Source organism: Lithobates pipiens, unplaced genomic scaffold (assembly GCF_037356315.1).
Source record: "Lithobates pipiens isolate NorthernLeopardFrog02 unplaced genomic scaffold, aLitPip1_a1.2 Scaffold_30, whole genome shotgun sequence".
NCBI classification, from domain to species: domain Eukaryota; kingdom Metazoa; phylum Chordata; class Amphibia; order Anura; family Ranidae; genus Lithobates; species Lithobates pipiens.
Genome location: NW_027507791.1, coordinates 128,403,381 through 128,420,749, shown reverse-complemented (window position 1 = coordinate 128,420,749; position 17,369 = coordinate 128,403,381). Strand labels below are relative to the sequence as shown.

General features: G+C 46.9%; 1 protein-coding gene across 2 annotated transcripts in view; it reads right to left on the bottom strand.

Annotated features, from left to right (window-relative positions):
- Positions 1-17,369, bottom strand: part of GEMIN2 (gem nuclear organelle associated protein 2) — a 73,054-nt gene that overhangs the window by 44,719 nt on the left and 10,966 nt on the right. For both annotated transcript variants that reach the window (XM_077464844.1, XM_077464843.1), the window contains exons 2-3: positions 9,614-9,698; positions 7,612-7,701 (exon numbers count right to left, since the gene is read on the bottom strand). In XM_077464844.1, the coding sequence (XP_077320970.1) occupies positions 7,612-7,701; positions 9,614-9,698 (175 nt within the window). The remainder of the gene's footprint in view (positions 1-7,611; positions 7,702-9,613; positions 9,699-17,369) is intronic.

Genomic DNA, 17,369 nt, shown 5'->3' with positions numbered 1-17,369 from the left:
GGTCCATACGGACTTGGCTGTGAAAGGGTTAATCACTTAAAGACCGAGCCTCTTTCTGAGATTATATATATATATATATATATATATATATATATATATATATATATATATATATATATATATATATATATATATATATATATATATATATATATATATATATATATACACACACACACACACACACACACACACATATACACACACACATACACACACACACACATACACACCCTAGAGAATATAATGGTGGTCGTTGCAATACTTTGTCACACCGTATTTGCCTACTAGCGCACTTCGTTTGGAAAAAAAAAAATAGGATTTTTGTACCCCCCTGTAAAATCCTTTTCTCTGTAGTTCACCGGCTGACACAGCTCCTTTAGACCATTGGGTTGTTATGCCACCTTCAGGAGAGGACTAGGCAGAACATGTTAACGTACAACAAAACCAGAACTTTCTAGTTCCGCCCAAGGGGCGGTCCCTTCAGTAACAACCCCCCAGCCTGCATACTGCAGCCTCAGTATGTCAACAAGCAGTATAACGCAAGAAAAAAAAAAAAAAAGGGAGGGGAGGGTCCTGTGTCAGTCAGTGAACTACAGAGAAAAGGATTTTACGGTCAGTAGAAAAAAATCCTATTTACTCTTACGTTCACTGACTGACACAGCTCTTTTACTTAGACCATCGGGACGTCCCCAAGCAGTGCCAAAACAAGGGGTGGGAAACAGCATAAAAACTTGACCCACAAGGCATGTGAGAAAAAACAAAGCTTCACCCACAAAAACAGAACGTGGCAAACACATACAAATTTTACCCAGAAAAACAGAGTGCTCCGTAACCACTTCAGCCCTGGACCATTTTGCTGGTCAAAGACCAGACCACTTTTTGCGATTCGGCACTGCGTCGCTTTAACTGACAATTGCGTGGTTATGCGACGTGGCTCCCAAACAAAATTGGCTTCCTTTTTGTCCCCACAAATAGAGCTTTCTTTTGGTGGTATTTGATCACCCCAGTGGTTTTTATTTTTTGCGCTATAAACAAAAATAGAGCGACAATTTTGAAAAAAAAAAAATGCATTATTTTTTGTTACAATAAATATCCCCCAAAAATATATAAAAAAACGTTTTTTCCTCCTCATTTTAGGCCGATACGTATTCTTCTACATATTTTTGGTAAAAAAAAAAAATTGCAATAAGCGATTGATTGGTTTGCGCAAAAGTTATAGTGTTTACAAAATAGGGGATAGTTTTATGGCATTTTTATAAAAATTTTTTTTTACTAGTAATGGCGGCGATCAGCGATTTTTATTGTGACTGCGACATTATGGCGGACACATCCAACATTTTTGACACATTTTTGGGACCACTGTCATTTATACAGCAATCACTGCTATATAAATGCAGCGATTCCTGTGTAAATGGCACTGGCAGTGAAGAGGTTAACCAGTGGGTGGCAGTGTAGGGGTTTGGTGTTCCTAGGGGTGTGTTACTAACTGTGGGGGGGCTGGGCTTTCATTTAGTGAACACTGATCTCTGCTCCAATTACATGGAGCAGAGATCAGCATCACTAGTTGTTAGGCAGAATGGGGAAATGCTGTTTACAACAGCATTTCTCCGTTCATCCGCCCCGTGAGACGATCGCGGGTATGCACGCAGCGATCGAGTCCACGGGACCCGCAACCGGACTCACGGGGGTCCCGGCCGGCACGCAGGGCGGCAATAAAGATTGGACGTACCTGTACGCCAATATGCCTGCCCGTGCCATTCTGCCGACGTACATCGGCGTGCGCCGGGCGGGAACCGGTTAATCTGGGAGTCACCACCTTATCAAACCGCCTCGGAACATGCGGTAACAATGCAACAGTGCATTTACTTAAAATGTAACTGTTTCTTGTCAAAAAAACAGAAAAACAAAATTAACTGCAATTGCAAATTACATGGCCGCCTGCAAAACTTTGAGGCCAAAACAGGCATCAGCCGATGCACTGACATCTGCCTTGTAGAATTTTGTAAAGGTGTGAACAGACGACGCTTTACACACTTGAGCGACAGACGCTTGATGTCAGAAGGCCCAAGACGTTCCAATTACCCTGGTGGAATCGGCCGTGACCGGAAAGGGGGGCACCTGTGTATCGGTGGACACATCGGAGGAACTACATGTTGGATCCCCTGAACAAACATGCTCACTAAGGAGTGAGATGCCAGGGGTTGCTGAAAAAAAAAAAAAAAAAAAAAAAAAAAAAAAGGACAGCCAAAGACGATATTTGTCCTTTAATGGTGTTTAAAGCCAATTTCTGGTCTACTCCTCGCTGTAAAAATAGCAGGATCCTGGATATAGAATAGGAGCACGGATGCCATCCTTTCTCCTCACACATGGAGATGTAGGCCTTCCAGGTATGACGATATAGCTTTCGAGAAGATGATTTCCGTGCTCTCAACGGAGTCCAATAGGCCCCGGTTCCTTAGCACCTGGTTCTCAATAGCCATGCTGGTAAAATCAGCAATGGTAAAGCAGGATGGAGAATCGGATCTTGAGACAGAAGGTCCTCTCGTAACGGCAGGGGGCGTCCGCCACCAGGCTCACTAGGTCTGCATACCAGGGACACTGAGGCCAATCTGGGGCAATCAGGACTACTGGAATCCCCTCAGTCTCCACTCTGCGAAGCAGACGTGGTAGCAGCTTCAGCTGAGGAAAGGCCCAGATCAGCTGGTACTGACCCCAAGGAGCCACTAGCGCGTCTGCACAAGGATCTCTTGTCCTGGACACGAATCTCGGCACCTTCCGATTGAGACGGGAGGCCAGAAGATCCACGTCTGGTGGTCCCCAACGTAGACACAGCAGCCTGAACACCTCCGGATTCAGCGCCCATTCACCTGGGTCCAGCATCTGGCGACTTAGTTAGTCCGCCTGCCAGTTTTCCACTCACGGCATGTAAAATAGCCGATACCTGTCGCTCTGCCCACTGAAGGATGTGAGCGACCTCCCATGTGGTGGACGAGGTTCTTGTTCTCCATCGATGATTGACATATGCCACCGCCGTGGCGTATCCTGATTGGACACCCTCGAAGTCTTATTGACCATGTGGAGAGACATAGCCTGATCGCTCATAGCTCGAGCACATTGATTGGCAGCTTGGATTCCTCTGCCGACCAGAGGCCCTGGGTCGAGTGTACTCCCAGTACTCCACCCCAGCCGGTTAGCCTGGCGTCCGTTGTGATCACGGTCCAATTCAGAGGTAGGAACAACTTCCCGGACCGAAGTGCCAGGGATCTCAGCCACCAGAGCAGAGAGTGACCCTGACTGACTCACCTGAATCTGCCGATCCAGGGATAACGGTGATTTGTCCCATTTCGTCAAAATCTCCTTCTTCAAGACTCTGGTGTGAAACTGGGCATACGGAACTGCCTCGAAGGAGGCCACCATGAGTCCCAGGACTCGCATGCATAAGCGTAGCAATGACCACCTGTGGTTCATCAACAGTTTTACCGCGGCTCAGAGCCAGCAGCTTGTCTCAAGGGAAAAACACTCTCGCTTACATGGAGTCTAGCAGTAGGCCTAGGTACTCCAATCGCTGAGTCGGTACAATCACCGACTTTAGGTTCAAAAGCTACCCAAATTCCTGCAGGGTCTGCATGGTGATCGCCAAATCCTCCTCTAATTCTGAGGCAGAAGATGCTCTCAGGAGATCGTCTAGGTAACCTACAATCGCGATCCTGCGTTGTGGCAGCAACGCCAAAATTGGAGCAAATAGATTGGTAAAGACTCGGGGGGCTGATGCCAAGCCAAAAGGGAGAGCCACAAACTGGTAGTGGGCTTCCCCAACTGCAAATTGCAGAAACTTCTGATGCCGTAGGCATATGGGTATATGCAGGTACGCATGCTGGATGTCCAAAGACGTCAGGGAGTCCCCTTGATGGAGTGCAGCGACTACTGAGCAAACAGATTCTATTCTGAACCTCTGTGGCATTTTTAATAATGTCATCCAATGAGGCTCCAAAGAGCCACTCACCAAGGAAAGGTAAATCCTTCAGGGCTTTTTTTTGGATGCCTGGTCAGCCGACCAGCATTTTAGCCAAATCAGGCGCCTCAGCACCACTGCCGACACTGAAGCTCTGGATAACAGAGGGTGCATATCCAGGGCCGCGTCCAAATGTACTTAAGGCCTTGCACTAACTGGTCTGCTAGTTCCACATAGACGGGAGAAGCCTGTTGCTCCCCCAATTCATGGTGCAAAAGTTTTGCCCACTCAGTGTCTGTGACAAGTGTGGATGCCAGTACTGGTCACATTGCTGACCCCACAACCGTAAAAAAAGGAACGGGCCACTGCCTCAGCCTTCCTGTCAGTAGGGTCCTTCAATACAGGAGTCCCCTCTACTGGGAGCAGGGTTACTTTGTTTAACCTGGATACTGGGGGTCCACGACCGGAGGAGAACTTTTTGAGAAGGCTCTCCTCAAAGGGGTAACGCACCGCCATGTATTTGGGGACCGAAAAGGTCTGTTGCGGTCTACCCCATTCCTTGTATATGAACTTATCGAAATAAGTCAGCTACGGAAACACCTTAAGTGTACGGGCTGGCTTGCGGGACCCGAAAGGGACCACTACATCAGCAGAACGATCTGCTGTATCCTGAATTTTCAGGGTATCAAGCACAGCTGTGATAAGTGCTCCAACAAGCGTTTTCTCACGCGTGGGCCCGGACAGGGAATCATCCTCACTGTCCGTTCGGTCCTGGTCAGCGTCATCTGAAACGGAGCAGGGGTCACCAGCCTCAGCAGGGCCCAAGTCTGCTCTCCCCGGAGGTTGTGGGGGGTGCTTTTTACCACCTTTGCGCCCACGCACCTCCTCCATCTTGGCAACAAACGTGTTAAGGACCGCCGACAAAGCGTCCAGGGGCACTGCACTGTCTGCAGGCAAACCGTTTGAAATTGCCTGGATTTTGGGGGAAGAAAAAAAAAAAACTGTTTATGAAGCCATGCTGACCCTACCCTGTCTGCCACCTGTTGGGGACTTAGGACAGTGATGGTCCCACCCTCCTAACTGCTGCAGGCTGAGGGGACCCCACCGCAGGACTCGCCACCCTGACCGAGTTCTGCACCGTCCAGCTAGGTGTGCCTGTGTCAGCTCCCAGATGCCTGTGAGAGAAACCGCACTGTGCTGAGTCTCAGAACAGCTCTGAGCATGAAAAACGTGTTTAGGCTTCAACCAAATAACCACCGAGCGTCCAGTACAAAGGACATAATAAAAGGGAAAATGGCCACCGGAATACAGCAAAATGGAGACTGACCATGCTTCTCCCTGGTCACACCAAAAATGGCCGCCAAGCACTGTATACATGAGAGACAGTGAAAAAACAGGCAGAGGAAATGTCAGCAAACAGCGCTGCTGCAATCAGCAGACACAGACCTCCAGACACCAAGGGCACAACCACCGCGCACAGCCCCCACCCAAGGAGAGAGCCCCCCCCAGGGGCTCCCGTCTATGTGGCACACACACCGCTCAGCAGCCCATGCAGCATCCCCCATGGGGGGGGGGGGAGGGAAGATAGGGACAGGGAGAGAAGAGAGGGAGGTGAGGGACCGCCGAATCGACCTCCCAGGGAATGCCCAGCCCCATTGAGGCAGGGAGAGCTGTACTTACCAGTCCTGACGAGCTGGGGAACATTCCATCACAGACCCACTCTCCGATCAGTACGGGGTGGCTGCTGGCCCAGCACACTGTTACGCAAACATCAGTAGCCCGGTCATATGTGTGCCCCGGAGCATTATGCTCACCGGCTGCCCCTTGAGCCTGGGGGCATGTCGTGGCTGACCCAGCATGGAGCTCTGGTCTGCACACGCTCGCTGGCCAGGCTGGGGAGACTACAAAGATAAGGGTATCCAGCCTGTCACCCAGCCGGCTGCTGGTAGCAGATCACAGGATCTCAATCTTGCACAAAAGGCAAAACTTCTGCAGAAAAAGATCCAAGGACCGATAGGCCCGCGTGGTTCCCAGGTCCTTCTTCCCTAGACAGAAAAAAACTGAGGCTGCAGTATGCAGGCTGGGGGGTTGTTACTGAAGGGACCGCCCCTTGGGCAGAACTAAAAAGTTCTGGTTTTGTTCTACATGTTGTTAACATGTTCTGCCTAGTCCTCTCCTGAAGGTGGTGTAACAACCCGATGGTCTAAGTAAAGCAATTGTGTTAGTCAGTGAACGTAAGAGAAATACACTTTTTTGCACTAAGAAAAAAAAATAAAAAAGGAGGTGAGAGACCTGTGTGTCCCATGATGTACTTAAAGAAAAGGATTTTACAGGTAAGCTGTTATAAAAATCCTATTTTCTTTATCGTACATCATGGGACACAGAGTCTTAAGTAGTTACTTAATGGGATGTTCCATAGCAATGCCACATGAGGGGAAGTTGACGTTTCTTTAGAATGTGGGTTTCAATAGCCAAGCTGTTAAATTTGGAGACCATAAGGAAGGATGGAATAATCAGTCCCTGAGAGAGCAGATCTGCCCGTAGTGGGCTCTCCACTGCCATCTTTACAATTTCTGCATACCATGACCTTTTGGGCCATGCTGGTGCCACCAGAATTCATCTGCATTCTTTCCAGCTTGATCCTGCAAAGAAGTCGAGGCAGCAACTGAATAGGGGGCCACAAAGTTGATCAACTTCGTGTTGAACACGGATGCTAGAAAGATCCACGTCCGGAGTCACCCATCTTTGACAAACAGCATGAAATATGTTGGGATGAAGAGACCATTCCACTGGGAATAACTGTTGGCGACTTTAGTCCCCCTGCCAATTCTCTACTCCTGGAATGAAAATTGCAGAAAGGCATGAAACATGCCTTTCTGCCCAAGTTAGAATATGGTTCACCTCTCTCTGAGCTTAGAGACTTTTGGTGCCCTCTTGGTGATTGATATAGGCCACAGCTGGATTTTGTAAAAGCATTCAATAATGCCTCCCATAAAATGCTTAATTTACAAGCGGAGGTCTGCAGGCATGGGCCATAAAGGTTTGTTCTTGGGTAAACAAAAAATGGTTACAGGGGTGCATACAAAGGGTGGTGATAAGTAACGTGTACTCAGACTGTTCAGGACTGGATAGCGGGGTACCACAAGGTTCTGTCTTGGGACCAATTCAATTTATTCATAAATTATATAGAGGATGGGATAAATAGCTGAATTTTGGTTTTTGCGGACGACACAAAATTAAGCAGGGCAATAACTTTGCATCAGGATATAGAAATTTTACAGAAAGACCTGAACAAAATAATGAAGTGAGCCAATGCATTGCAAACAAGGTTTAATGTGGAGAAATGTAAATGTAAAGTAATGCACCCGGGAGCAAAAAACATAAATGTAAACTTCTCACTAGGAGGAGAAGTGCTGGGAGAATCAAGGATGGAGAAAGATCTGAGGGTCCTAGTAGATGACAGATTGAGCAATGGCATGTAATGTCAAGCTGCAGCTACCAAAGCCAGCAGAACGTTAGCATGCATAAAAAAAAGCTGATCCATGTAAGAACACCAGTCAGTGCTGAATGCTTTGCCTCAACCTTCTAACTGCTACTTTCGCTGGACAGTTGGATCTGTGAAGGCACCTATACAAGACTACAGATGTATCAGTTACCTGTCGGACTGCAGAGAACTGAGCGACTTGTTGCTGCTGCCAACGAAGACTTGGTGAATAACCTTCAGGGGCAGGTTGGCAACCTGAAAGCTAAAAAGCAAAGATCAAATCAACCACTCAAAATAAAAATAAAAAATAAAAAAAAACATAAAACACGCCTGAGTATTAAAGAAAAAAAAACAAACAAAAAGACAGGCACTTGCTTCTTCAAAGCAATCCTGCATGTTAAAGCTTTTATGTAATCCCAACAGCCTTTGACAGTTATGAATGTCTTAGCACAAAGCTCAGCGCTAAAGACCACTTTCACCTTTTACAAAACAAATGTACATTATCTACAGGGAAAATTATAAAATGCTTTATTTTTTGCAAATTAGCCTGCAAAGCATTGCAACCATGAGCCAGCCTCCTTTCAGCTGGAAAGCTGGTGGGGAACTGTCAAGGAGTGTGGCACTCGCAGCACCTGTGTTCTGTTGAGAACTAAAAGTCTGTCAGACACGGTGGCAGATAAAATTTGTCATTCATTCGAGGAAATCTGTGAATGATCTAAACGTCTGTGCAGGCAGAGCTTTGCAAGTTTCAGAGGTGAAAGCGGCTATGGTGGCGACGAACCCATGTGTCCTGTCACAGCATAGAGAGGGGTGGTGTTTACACCATAATACAGCCTAAATACAGGTGTAACCAGGGCTACAAAGTGGCGTTAGTTTTTAAGGCTATATCGTTAGAACCTGTGAAGATTGGCCTCTTATAAATACCAAATGGTGACTTGTTATCTCTAAATACTGGATCTGATACAGAACACTGGTTCTTAGCACTGATATTTCAGCACATCATGTACATTGTTACAATACTGCACAATACATATTAGCCTATATATAAAATATGCCACCATTCGATCTGACCCTGTGTCTAAAAACAGGATAGGGGGACCTATTCCCCATTCGTCTGGCAGATTGGGTGGCATTGGACAGGGGGTCCATTTTCATCAGATTTCCCCATAGACAATAGTGGCCGTGTCCATTCTGCATAGTCGAGTGGAAGTGGATCTGTCATCTGCCTGCTCAGCGGGGATCAGCTGACATATCCCCTGCTGTGAAAGGGGCCTAACCAGTGGCATTGATAGGGGGTGGCTATTGGGGCTACAGCCCCGAATCTGGGGTCCATAGCCCCGAGGCTCTTGTCCCAGTCCAGCATACAGGGAACAGGGGCGGACTGGGCCGTGGTAGCACTGGCTCCAGTTCCACCCCCACCTGACACTACTCTTGGTCACTGGTTGCTAGAGCCTAGCAACTAGCGTCTAGCAACCAGTGACGTCATGGCCGCAACTCCTTGCCTGCCCACTGTGCCCAGCATTCCACTTTCTCTGCGCTAGTGCTCGTAGGGCCTGGCCTGCAACTCCTGGACTGGAGCGTCCCATCGCTGGTGGCGTGGAGTGCAGTACAACGGCATCAAACAGGGAGGGGGAGACCTGGACAGGAGCAGGAGAGGGGAGAGACGACACCGCCACCTTCAGCAGCATCCCCGGCGCCTCCCAGAGCCTGCACTCCTCCAACCTCCTCTCCCAGCTTGCTGTGACTGGAACAGGAAGAAAACAGGCTAGCCGAGGACTGGCGAGAGGTAGGTGGATGACACGCCTACCCACACAGACAGGGGCTGCGACAGTAGGGACTGCATGCGCGGCTAGGGGGGTCTCTCATCCACCCCCCCTCTTTCACCCTCCCTCCTTTCTCCTTCACCCCTTTTCATCCACCCCCCCTCTCTCACTCAATGTATAGGGAGGCTCTCTGGGGACCCCGATGTGGATATGCAACGATAGAGATAGATATAGATATATTACACACACACACACACACACACACACACACACACACACACACTATATACGCCCAAGTGTATGACTCTTTACTTCGCTGCTATAGGCTCTAGCCCCAGATCTTTTGTAGACCTATCGTCGCCCCTGGGCCTAACAGAGAAGTCATGCAATAAAAATAAGTTGAACACTCACCGCTATGCTAACAGTTTGCTTCTTTCTTAGTTTTTTTGGATCTATCTGTGCTATCACTACGTCTGGGCATCGTGAAGCTTCAATCCTGGGGAAAAAAATAAATACAACTCAGTTTTCAAAGAACAGTTTCCACATAAGATTTTACATGCGTCCAAAAATTAAATTTAAAAAAAAGGGAACCATCAAGCTCAATATATACATTTCTAGGCATGTTCTCATGCCTGGTTCTGACCCAATTCCCCCCCACTCTTAGTGGCAGTAAAAAATAAAAACCTTTACTGTGTCAGGTGAAAAGCTGCCATCAGCAGGTTGGGATTTTGAAACAAAAATCTCCACATGCAGGGAGACAAACGTACTGTGATGAGCCAATGAAATGTGTGCAGTAGTACTTCAATAAGGATGAGGTTAGAGCTTGGACTGATGCGGGATTGGTCAGATTCTCTGCCTGCAGCAGGACAAACACTTGGCAGTGGGATTACTACTGCTGCTGAAAGCGAGTTTCCCACTCAGGGCTCCTGTTTGCTGGAAAGATAACTGTTCCTGGCATCCTAGCGACCAGTGACATGCCCAGACCCCTTCATCTGCTGGCCGACAGCTGAATATAAACAAATGGGGCATTCACATGCTAATCAAGTCCACCCTCTAGAGCAGGGGTAGGCAACCTGTAACTGTCAGCCGTGCAATGCCTCATGGCAAATGTAGTTCCACAACAGCTGGCGGGCCCCAGTTTGGCTACCTCTGCTCTAGAGAGCTCCGCATCCACTAACTCAAGAATGTGTGGACGAGATGTGTTAAAAGGTGGCTGCTCCCCGGCAAGATACCCACCTATGCTGATGGCAAGCTGCCTTGTATTTTTGAGAAGGGGGTGATTGGGTTGCACTTTGCTGCCTAACCTTCTCTGGCAAGCCAGGCTGCAAGCTCAGTTAAAGGGGAACAGAAAGTGTTTGTTAGCCCAACATTTCATATTCCCGATATGTGCCTGCTTCACCAAGTACATAAAATATCCTGTTTGTTTTGTATTGCTTCCTTTGTGTAGAATCCCTGGTGTTCCTGCCAGTCCCTCTGCTTTCTTATTAAAAACTGACCACACCAAGCAGGAGAGTGCACCGTGGTCAGTTCCCTAGCTATGCTGGGAACTTAGCTTGCTCTCCTCCAATGACCAGATTTGTCCTGACACGCCCCCCCCCCCCCAAATCGTTTTACTGGGAAGCTCAGTATGTTGCCGCTTCTCCTCCCCCAGCTCTTATGCAGCTGAAAATAGAGAATGTGATCACTTAACCACTTAAGGACTGGGCCTCTTTTCAGACTCTGTTTACAAGTTAAAGTTTTTTTTGCTAAAACAAAAACAAATATACACTGTTTGGGGGTTCTAACACCCTAGACAATAAAATGGCAGTTGCAATACTTTGTCACACCGTAGTTGCGCAGGTCTTCCAAGCGTACTTAAAAAAAAAAAAAAAAATTTACTTTTTTGAATAAAAAAATAAAAACACACACACACACACACAAACAGTAAAAGTTAGCCCAATGTTTTTTATATTTTGAAAGATAATGTTATGCCAAGTAAATAAATAAATACCCAACATGTCACGCTTCAAAATTGCGCCCCGCTTCTGGAATGGCGACAAACCTATCCTAAACAATCTCCACCGGTTGCATGTTTTGCATTACAGAGGAGGTCTAGGGCTAGAATTATTGCGCTCGCTCGAACGATTGCGGCGATACCTCATGTGTGGTTTGAACACCGTTTTCATATGTGGGTGCTACTCATGTATGCGTTCGCTTCGGCACATGAGCTCAGTGCGACGGTGCGGATTTTTATTTTTTTTTTGCAAAAAAAAAAACGTTTATTGAGCATCAGAGAAAAATATGATACTTAAACAAGAACAAAGTGCAACGTGCACTAACCAAAAATAAATCACATTTGACATTAATGACCATTGGGTATTTTGCATTTCTATACAAAGCAAACACGGTATCTCAGATAGTCAGGTAACTGTAGCAATTAGGCCAATGCGAGGAAGTGATATTCCGACACTTTACTGCATGTATATGTGGAATGCAGCAGACGACAAGTAATATACATTGTAGCTTACGGGCCTTAGAACTATAGGGTAACATGAGGCCTTTAGTTTATACTGGGCACTATAGTCAAGTTTCAGCTGGGACTGGTCTGTGCATGTGGATGCATCCTCCATCCACCTGTCCCATATTTTGTTAAACTTGGCTGGGCACCCTCTATGTATATAAAGCGCCTTTTTATAGGGGAGTGTAGAGTTAACAGCTCCCTTCCACTGCTGAATGGTCAAAGGAGTTGTTTTAATCCAGGTGCGGACGATTTGCATTCTGGCTAAAAGTAATGTTTCTTGTAGAAATATGTGGAGATATTTCTCCTCTTCAGGGAGGAGAGAGAATAACGAGTAGGCATTGGTGGGGGCATAAGTATAGGGACCTGGGACCAGTAGTCTTGGAGTTTCTGGCAGGACCATAACAAGTGGTAGAATGTAACCTGAGGGTCTCCGCACTTTGGGCATGCTGAGCTGTAATTGGGTTTGAACTTAGACGAGTTAGGATGAGGTAGGATCTATGGAGGATATATAGGTGCGCGAGTCTGATAGTTTAGGTTAGGGATATGCAATTACCGGACCTCCAGCTGTTGCAGAACTACAATTCCCATGAGGCATAACAAGACTCCGACAGCCACAAGCATGACACACAGAGGCAGAGGCATGATGGGACTTGTAGTTTTGCAACAGCTGGAGGTCCGCTAATTGCATATCCCTGGTTTAGGGGATACTGTCTTGGAGGCGATCAACGCATCCTCCCATTCCTCATCCTCCACTACTCCCAAGTCCACTTCCAATAGGTTCTTTAGCCTTTGTTCCTGCGAGGTGGCCGCAGGCAGTATGAGACAGTTAAAAAAAAATAAAAAATAAAAACCCCTTAGGACACTTAGGGTCCTGCCCATGAATCACACTCAGAGGCAGCGTCTCGAGGTGGGGGACAGAGTCTCCAAATTGGAAATTAAGAGCATGTCGGAACTGTAAATAAGGCAAGAGCATTCGGTTAGGTAGTTCGAAGTCATCCTTAATGGCCTGGAATGACCCGATTAACCCGTTGCTCAGGACATGTGAGAGGAAAAGGATACCCTTGGCTATCCAGAGATTTTGGTAAGGAACAGTTAGTAGTTCAGGGAGTTGGGGGGTTATCCCATAGAGGCGTATACGTGTGGAACTTGGGGGCTTTAGTCATGTTCCTGGCATATCGCAAAATTTTACAATGATGGGACAGCATGCCGTTTCTTTTTTTTAATGCAAGAAAACTTTTATTTCTGGCAATTAGGAGTACCGAAAAAAACAGAGCAGTGTGCGTACATAATACATAGGATCCAAGATACAGCATATACAGTATGTTAGGTAGTAATAACTTCAAGTACATCGTATGGTGTTTCTGTACATGTTATACATATTACAGCACATTTCATCATTCTCAGATGGGTCTTTGGGGCATCCGTCCTTGACTACTGTGGGCGTACGAGTTCAATCCACGAAAATGTAGCAGTGCCAAAACTGTATACTTGCATTACACTAGAGGTCCCCCCTCCAACACTAATAGATAGGGTCAGTCATCCTCAAAGTCCATTGCTGTTGATGGCGATTCCAACCAACGATCCCAAATTTTGTGAGATTTTGCTGGGCACCCCCTATGTTTATAAACACTTTTGTAGGGTAGAGATTGGTTAATCGTAACAACCCTATCCTGAAATGTCGGCGTATTGGTTCGCATCCACTTCCTAGCTATCGGTAGTCTGGTTACAAACAATGTTTCCTGCATAAATGTATGGAGGGATTTGTCCTGCTCACCATCTGGGAGGATTCCTAATAGGCATTGCTTGGGGCATAATGTTAGTGGGGAGCCCATGTCATCATGAAGGAACTTGACCAGCTGCTGCCAATATGGCTGGACAGTCGGGCAAGACCAAAGCAGATGATAAAAGGAGCTATCCTGATCCTTACATCTTGGACACCAGGGGTCCCATTGTGGGTTGTATCTCACTATACGGGCTGGAGTTAAATACGATCGATGGAAAATAAAAAAAATGTATATATATATATATATATATTTGAGTCTATCAGCCAGTCTGGGAGAGACCAGCTTGCCAACTGCCAAGGCTTCAGTCCATTCGTCCTCTCACAGCTCCCCCACATCCATCTCCCCTCAGCCTTTCGGATAGTTCCACAGCCGCGGGCAGATTAAGAGCCTGATAACAGATAGATGTCAACTTTTTGGGGTCTTCCCCAGTCAGCACATTAACCAGCTGTATGGGTTGAAGAACAGTCACAGCACCCCCAAATTGGGTCTGGAGTGCATGGCGGAGATGGAGGAAGCGAAAAAACATTGTATTGGGCAGGTCAAAGGCCATCTAAAGCGCCTGAAATGATTTAACTCCCTTGCTGTCCATTATCTGATGAAGGTACATTACCCCCTCGAGTAACCCAGGGGCCCGTGTCCGGAATGGTGAGCAGCTCAGGGAGACTACAATTATCCCATAGGTGAGTGTGAACTCTCAGTCGACGTAGTACCAGCGCCCAAATCTTGCAGTGATGGTATACCTGTCCCTCACGCCCTCCCAATTTATGCAAATTGCATGGGTTACCAAAAATGAGTTGAAAGGGGTGTGCATTTTGGGTGACCACCACTGGGCATGTCAAGTTTATGTATCTGCTTTTATCTTCTTTATCAAGCTAGAAAAAGTGAGATAACTGGGATGCAACATAAGTGTGGAGATCAGGTAATGCAGCTCCACCCAGCTCTACAGGCTTTATTTGGACTCTCCAGGGCACCTTGTGCCGGGAAGCGCTCCAAACAAAAGAATTGAGGATTGAGTCCATGGTTTTAAAAATGCGAAGAGGCAGATAGACTGGGGAGCGCCAGAAAATATATAGGAATTTTGGTAGGAGAATCATTTTAAGCAAATTTAGCGGCCCATTACTCAGAGGGGAAGACGTGCCCAGTATTGTGTTTTGCCATTTATTAATGTATAAAGTGGTTCTATATTTAATTTAGTATATTCTGACAGGGAGCGGGTAATCTGAATCCCCAAATATTTAATTTGGCTGGTCCTTATTAATGTGAGGTGTGCCTGATTCAAACTCAGGGGCCCTACATCTAGGGGAAGAATCTGCGACTTGTCCCAATTAATTCGGAGACCTGAACATTTTCAAAAACGTTCAATGAGGCCCCTGCCCATAATGAGGGGCCTGCATCCTATAAGTACAACAACATATCATCGGCATATAGGCAAATTTTTTCAATCAGTGGGCCTGTCCTAAGACCTTTTTTATCTGGGTGTTGTCTGATGGCTATAGCCAGAGGCTCCACCGCCAAGGAATATAAATGTGGAGATAATGGGCAGCCTTGGCATGTGCCCCTGGATAGTGGGAAAACATCTGAGGTCATGCCATTCACTAGGACTCTTGCTATGGGGGACTGGTATAGTAATTTAATCCATGCCACAAAATTGGGCCCAAACCCATACCTGCCAAGGCATTCCCACTCCACAGAATCGAATGCCTTAGCAGCATCGAGGCTAAGCGCGAGAGCCCACTGAGTCATGAGTGGCTCGCAGGTTCAAAAATAGACGCCTTATGTTAAAGGCCGTATTTTTGTTGGACATGAAGCCTACCTGGTCAGGATGGATTAAGGCGAGGATAGCCTTGCTCAAGCGGATTGAAAGGATTTTAGCTATAATTTTAATATTCAATTGGAGTAATGAAATAGGGCGGTAGGATTCCGGGAGAGAGGGGTCTTAGCTGTGGCTAAGCACGAGCTGGCCCTCGCAATTTCTTTGGTGGCAATAGGGGCCTCAAGCTGGGCTACCTGTTCCTGAGACAGCATAGGAAAACTCATGGTCTGCAACAAGTCCACCAGTTTGTTTTTAGTATAATTGGCCATTGACGAATATAGGGTGCAATAAAAAAAAAAAAAAAAAAAAAAACACTTTAAAAATTCCCCGGCCACCAATGCAGGGTCAGCAATTTGGCTTCCCATAGAGTCTAAGTGACACCACAACTGGGGTTCTGTGTTCCAAGTGCGCAAGGTAAGCCAACAACCTACCTGCCCGCTCCCCATGCTCAAAAGTTCTTTGTCTGCAGAAGAATATTTTCTGGTTGGCTTTGTCAAAATGGGAGGGCATTAACCAACCGGGACTATACTCTAATCAGGCGTGCATTGTCTGGGGAGGGGGTCAGACCAGAACATTTGCTCCAATGAGTCTAACCTGGCCTCAGCCTGTCTCAGGGCACAAACTGAGGACCGCTTGTATCTTGATATTCGGGTTGAAAGTAACGTCGTGGCATGCAGCTTGAAAGACTCCCACACCACCCCAAATGGAGCCGACCCTACATAGGCAGTGAAAAAGTATGTCATCTCAGATTGTATGCTGTCGATGTCGGGGAGGACAGATAACCGAAAGGGGTTGAGTCGCCACACCGGGGACGAAGGGGGAGCCTGCAGGTCAACCACGGCCCAACGTGGAGCGTGGTCGGAGAGGACCCACATACCATATTCCACATCCAGCAGCCACGGCAGCAAAAGTGAGGAGAAATATATATATATATATATATATATATAAAATCTATAAGCGACATGGTGGAGTGGGAGGCAGAAAAACAAGAATATCCGTGGAAGGCCGGGTCCTTGTGCCTCCAAGTGTCAGTCAATGCAAATTCACCCATTAACCGGCCAAACCACATAATTCCTTGAGACTGTTGTCCAGGGGCACCAGAGTCCATTCTATCTAATTGAGGGTTGATTATCATGTTGAAATCGCCCAGCCTAACGGCTGGTATTGTGGGGTATTGTGCCATGAACATGAGACCTTCTTGTACAACCAGAAATTGAAACAGAGGGGGGACATAGTATGCAAGTATTAACAACTCAAACCCCCACCCCAGTTTAGCATGCAAGAAAAAAAAAAATGTATCTGCCCTTAGGGTCCATCCGCAAAAGTATAAGGTGGAATTGAACGTTTTTTGGAGACTAAAATTGCAACACCCCGAGAATGTGGAGTATGGGGTGCCTGATACACCCAGGCTAGCCAGGGATTTTTCAGAGTAAGCGATAGGTGACCGGTAAGGTGGGTCTCCAACAATACATACACCTCGGCTTGCATAGCCTTTAAATGTGAGAGGACTGCAGTGTGTTTAGGCCTGGCACGCAGCCCCCTGACATTCCACGTCAAGAATTTAATCGGTGCCATGTCTGGCAGTGTAAGTAGGACACTCATGGATGCTAGCCCAGAGCAGACAGCACAGGATGAACAACCCCCAACCCACACATGCATTTGTCATCAGGTATACATTGCTCATATATCTGTCTGGGGGCACGAGTGCCACATAGGAGGACCTTATGCGGGTGGGCAACTAGGCCCGGGCAGGAGGAGCAAACAAGAGCTAAGTAACGGTCCTTGTCTAACTGGTTAAAGTAGTAAAAATTAGATAGTTGGGAAGCTACATAATACAGAGCTAAGTCGGGAAGAGAGGTGCCCCCCAGATGTGTTGGGCACTTCAAAGTTCACCAGGAGAGCTTGTGTCGGGAGGAGCCAAATACAAAGGTGTTGAGGATGGCTTCCATAAACGTAAAAATGCGAGGGGTTATGTGGAGGGGCGCATGCCAGAACAGATAGAGTAGTTTGGGGAGGAGAATCATCTTGACTATATTTATACGTCCCATAACCCCAAGAGGAGGTCAGGAC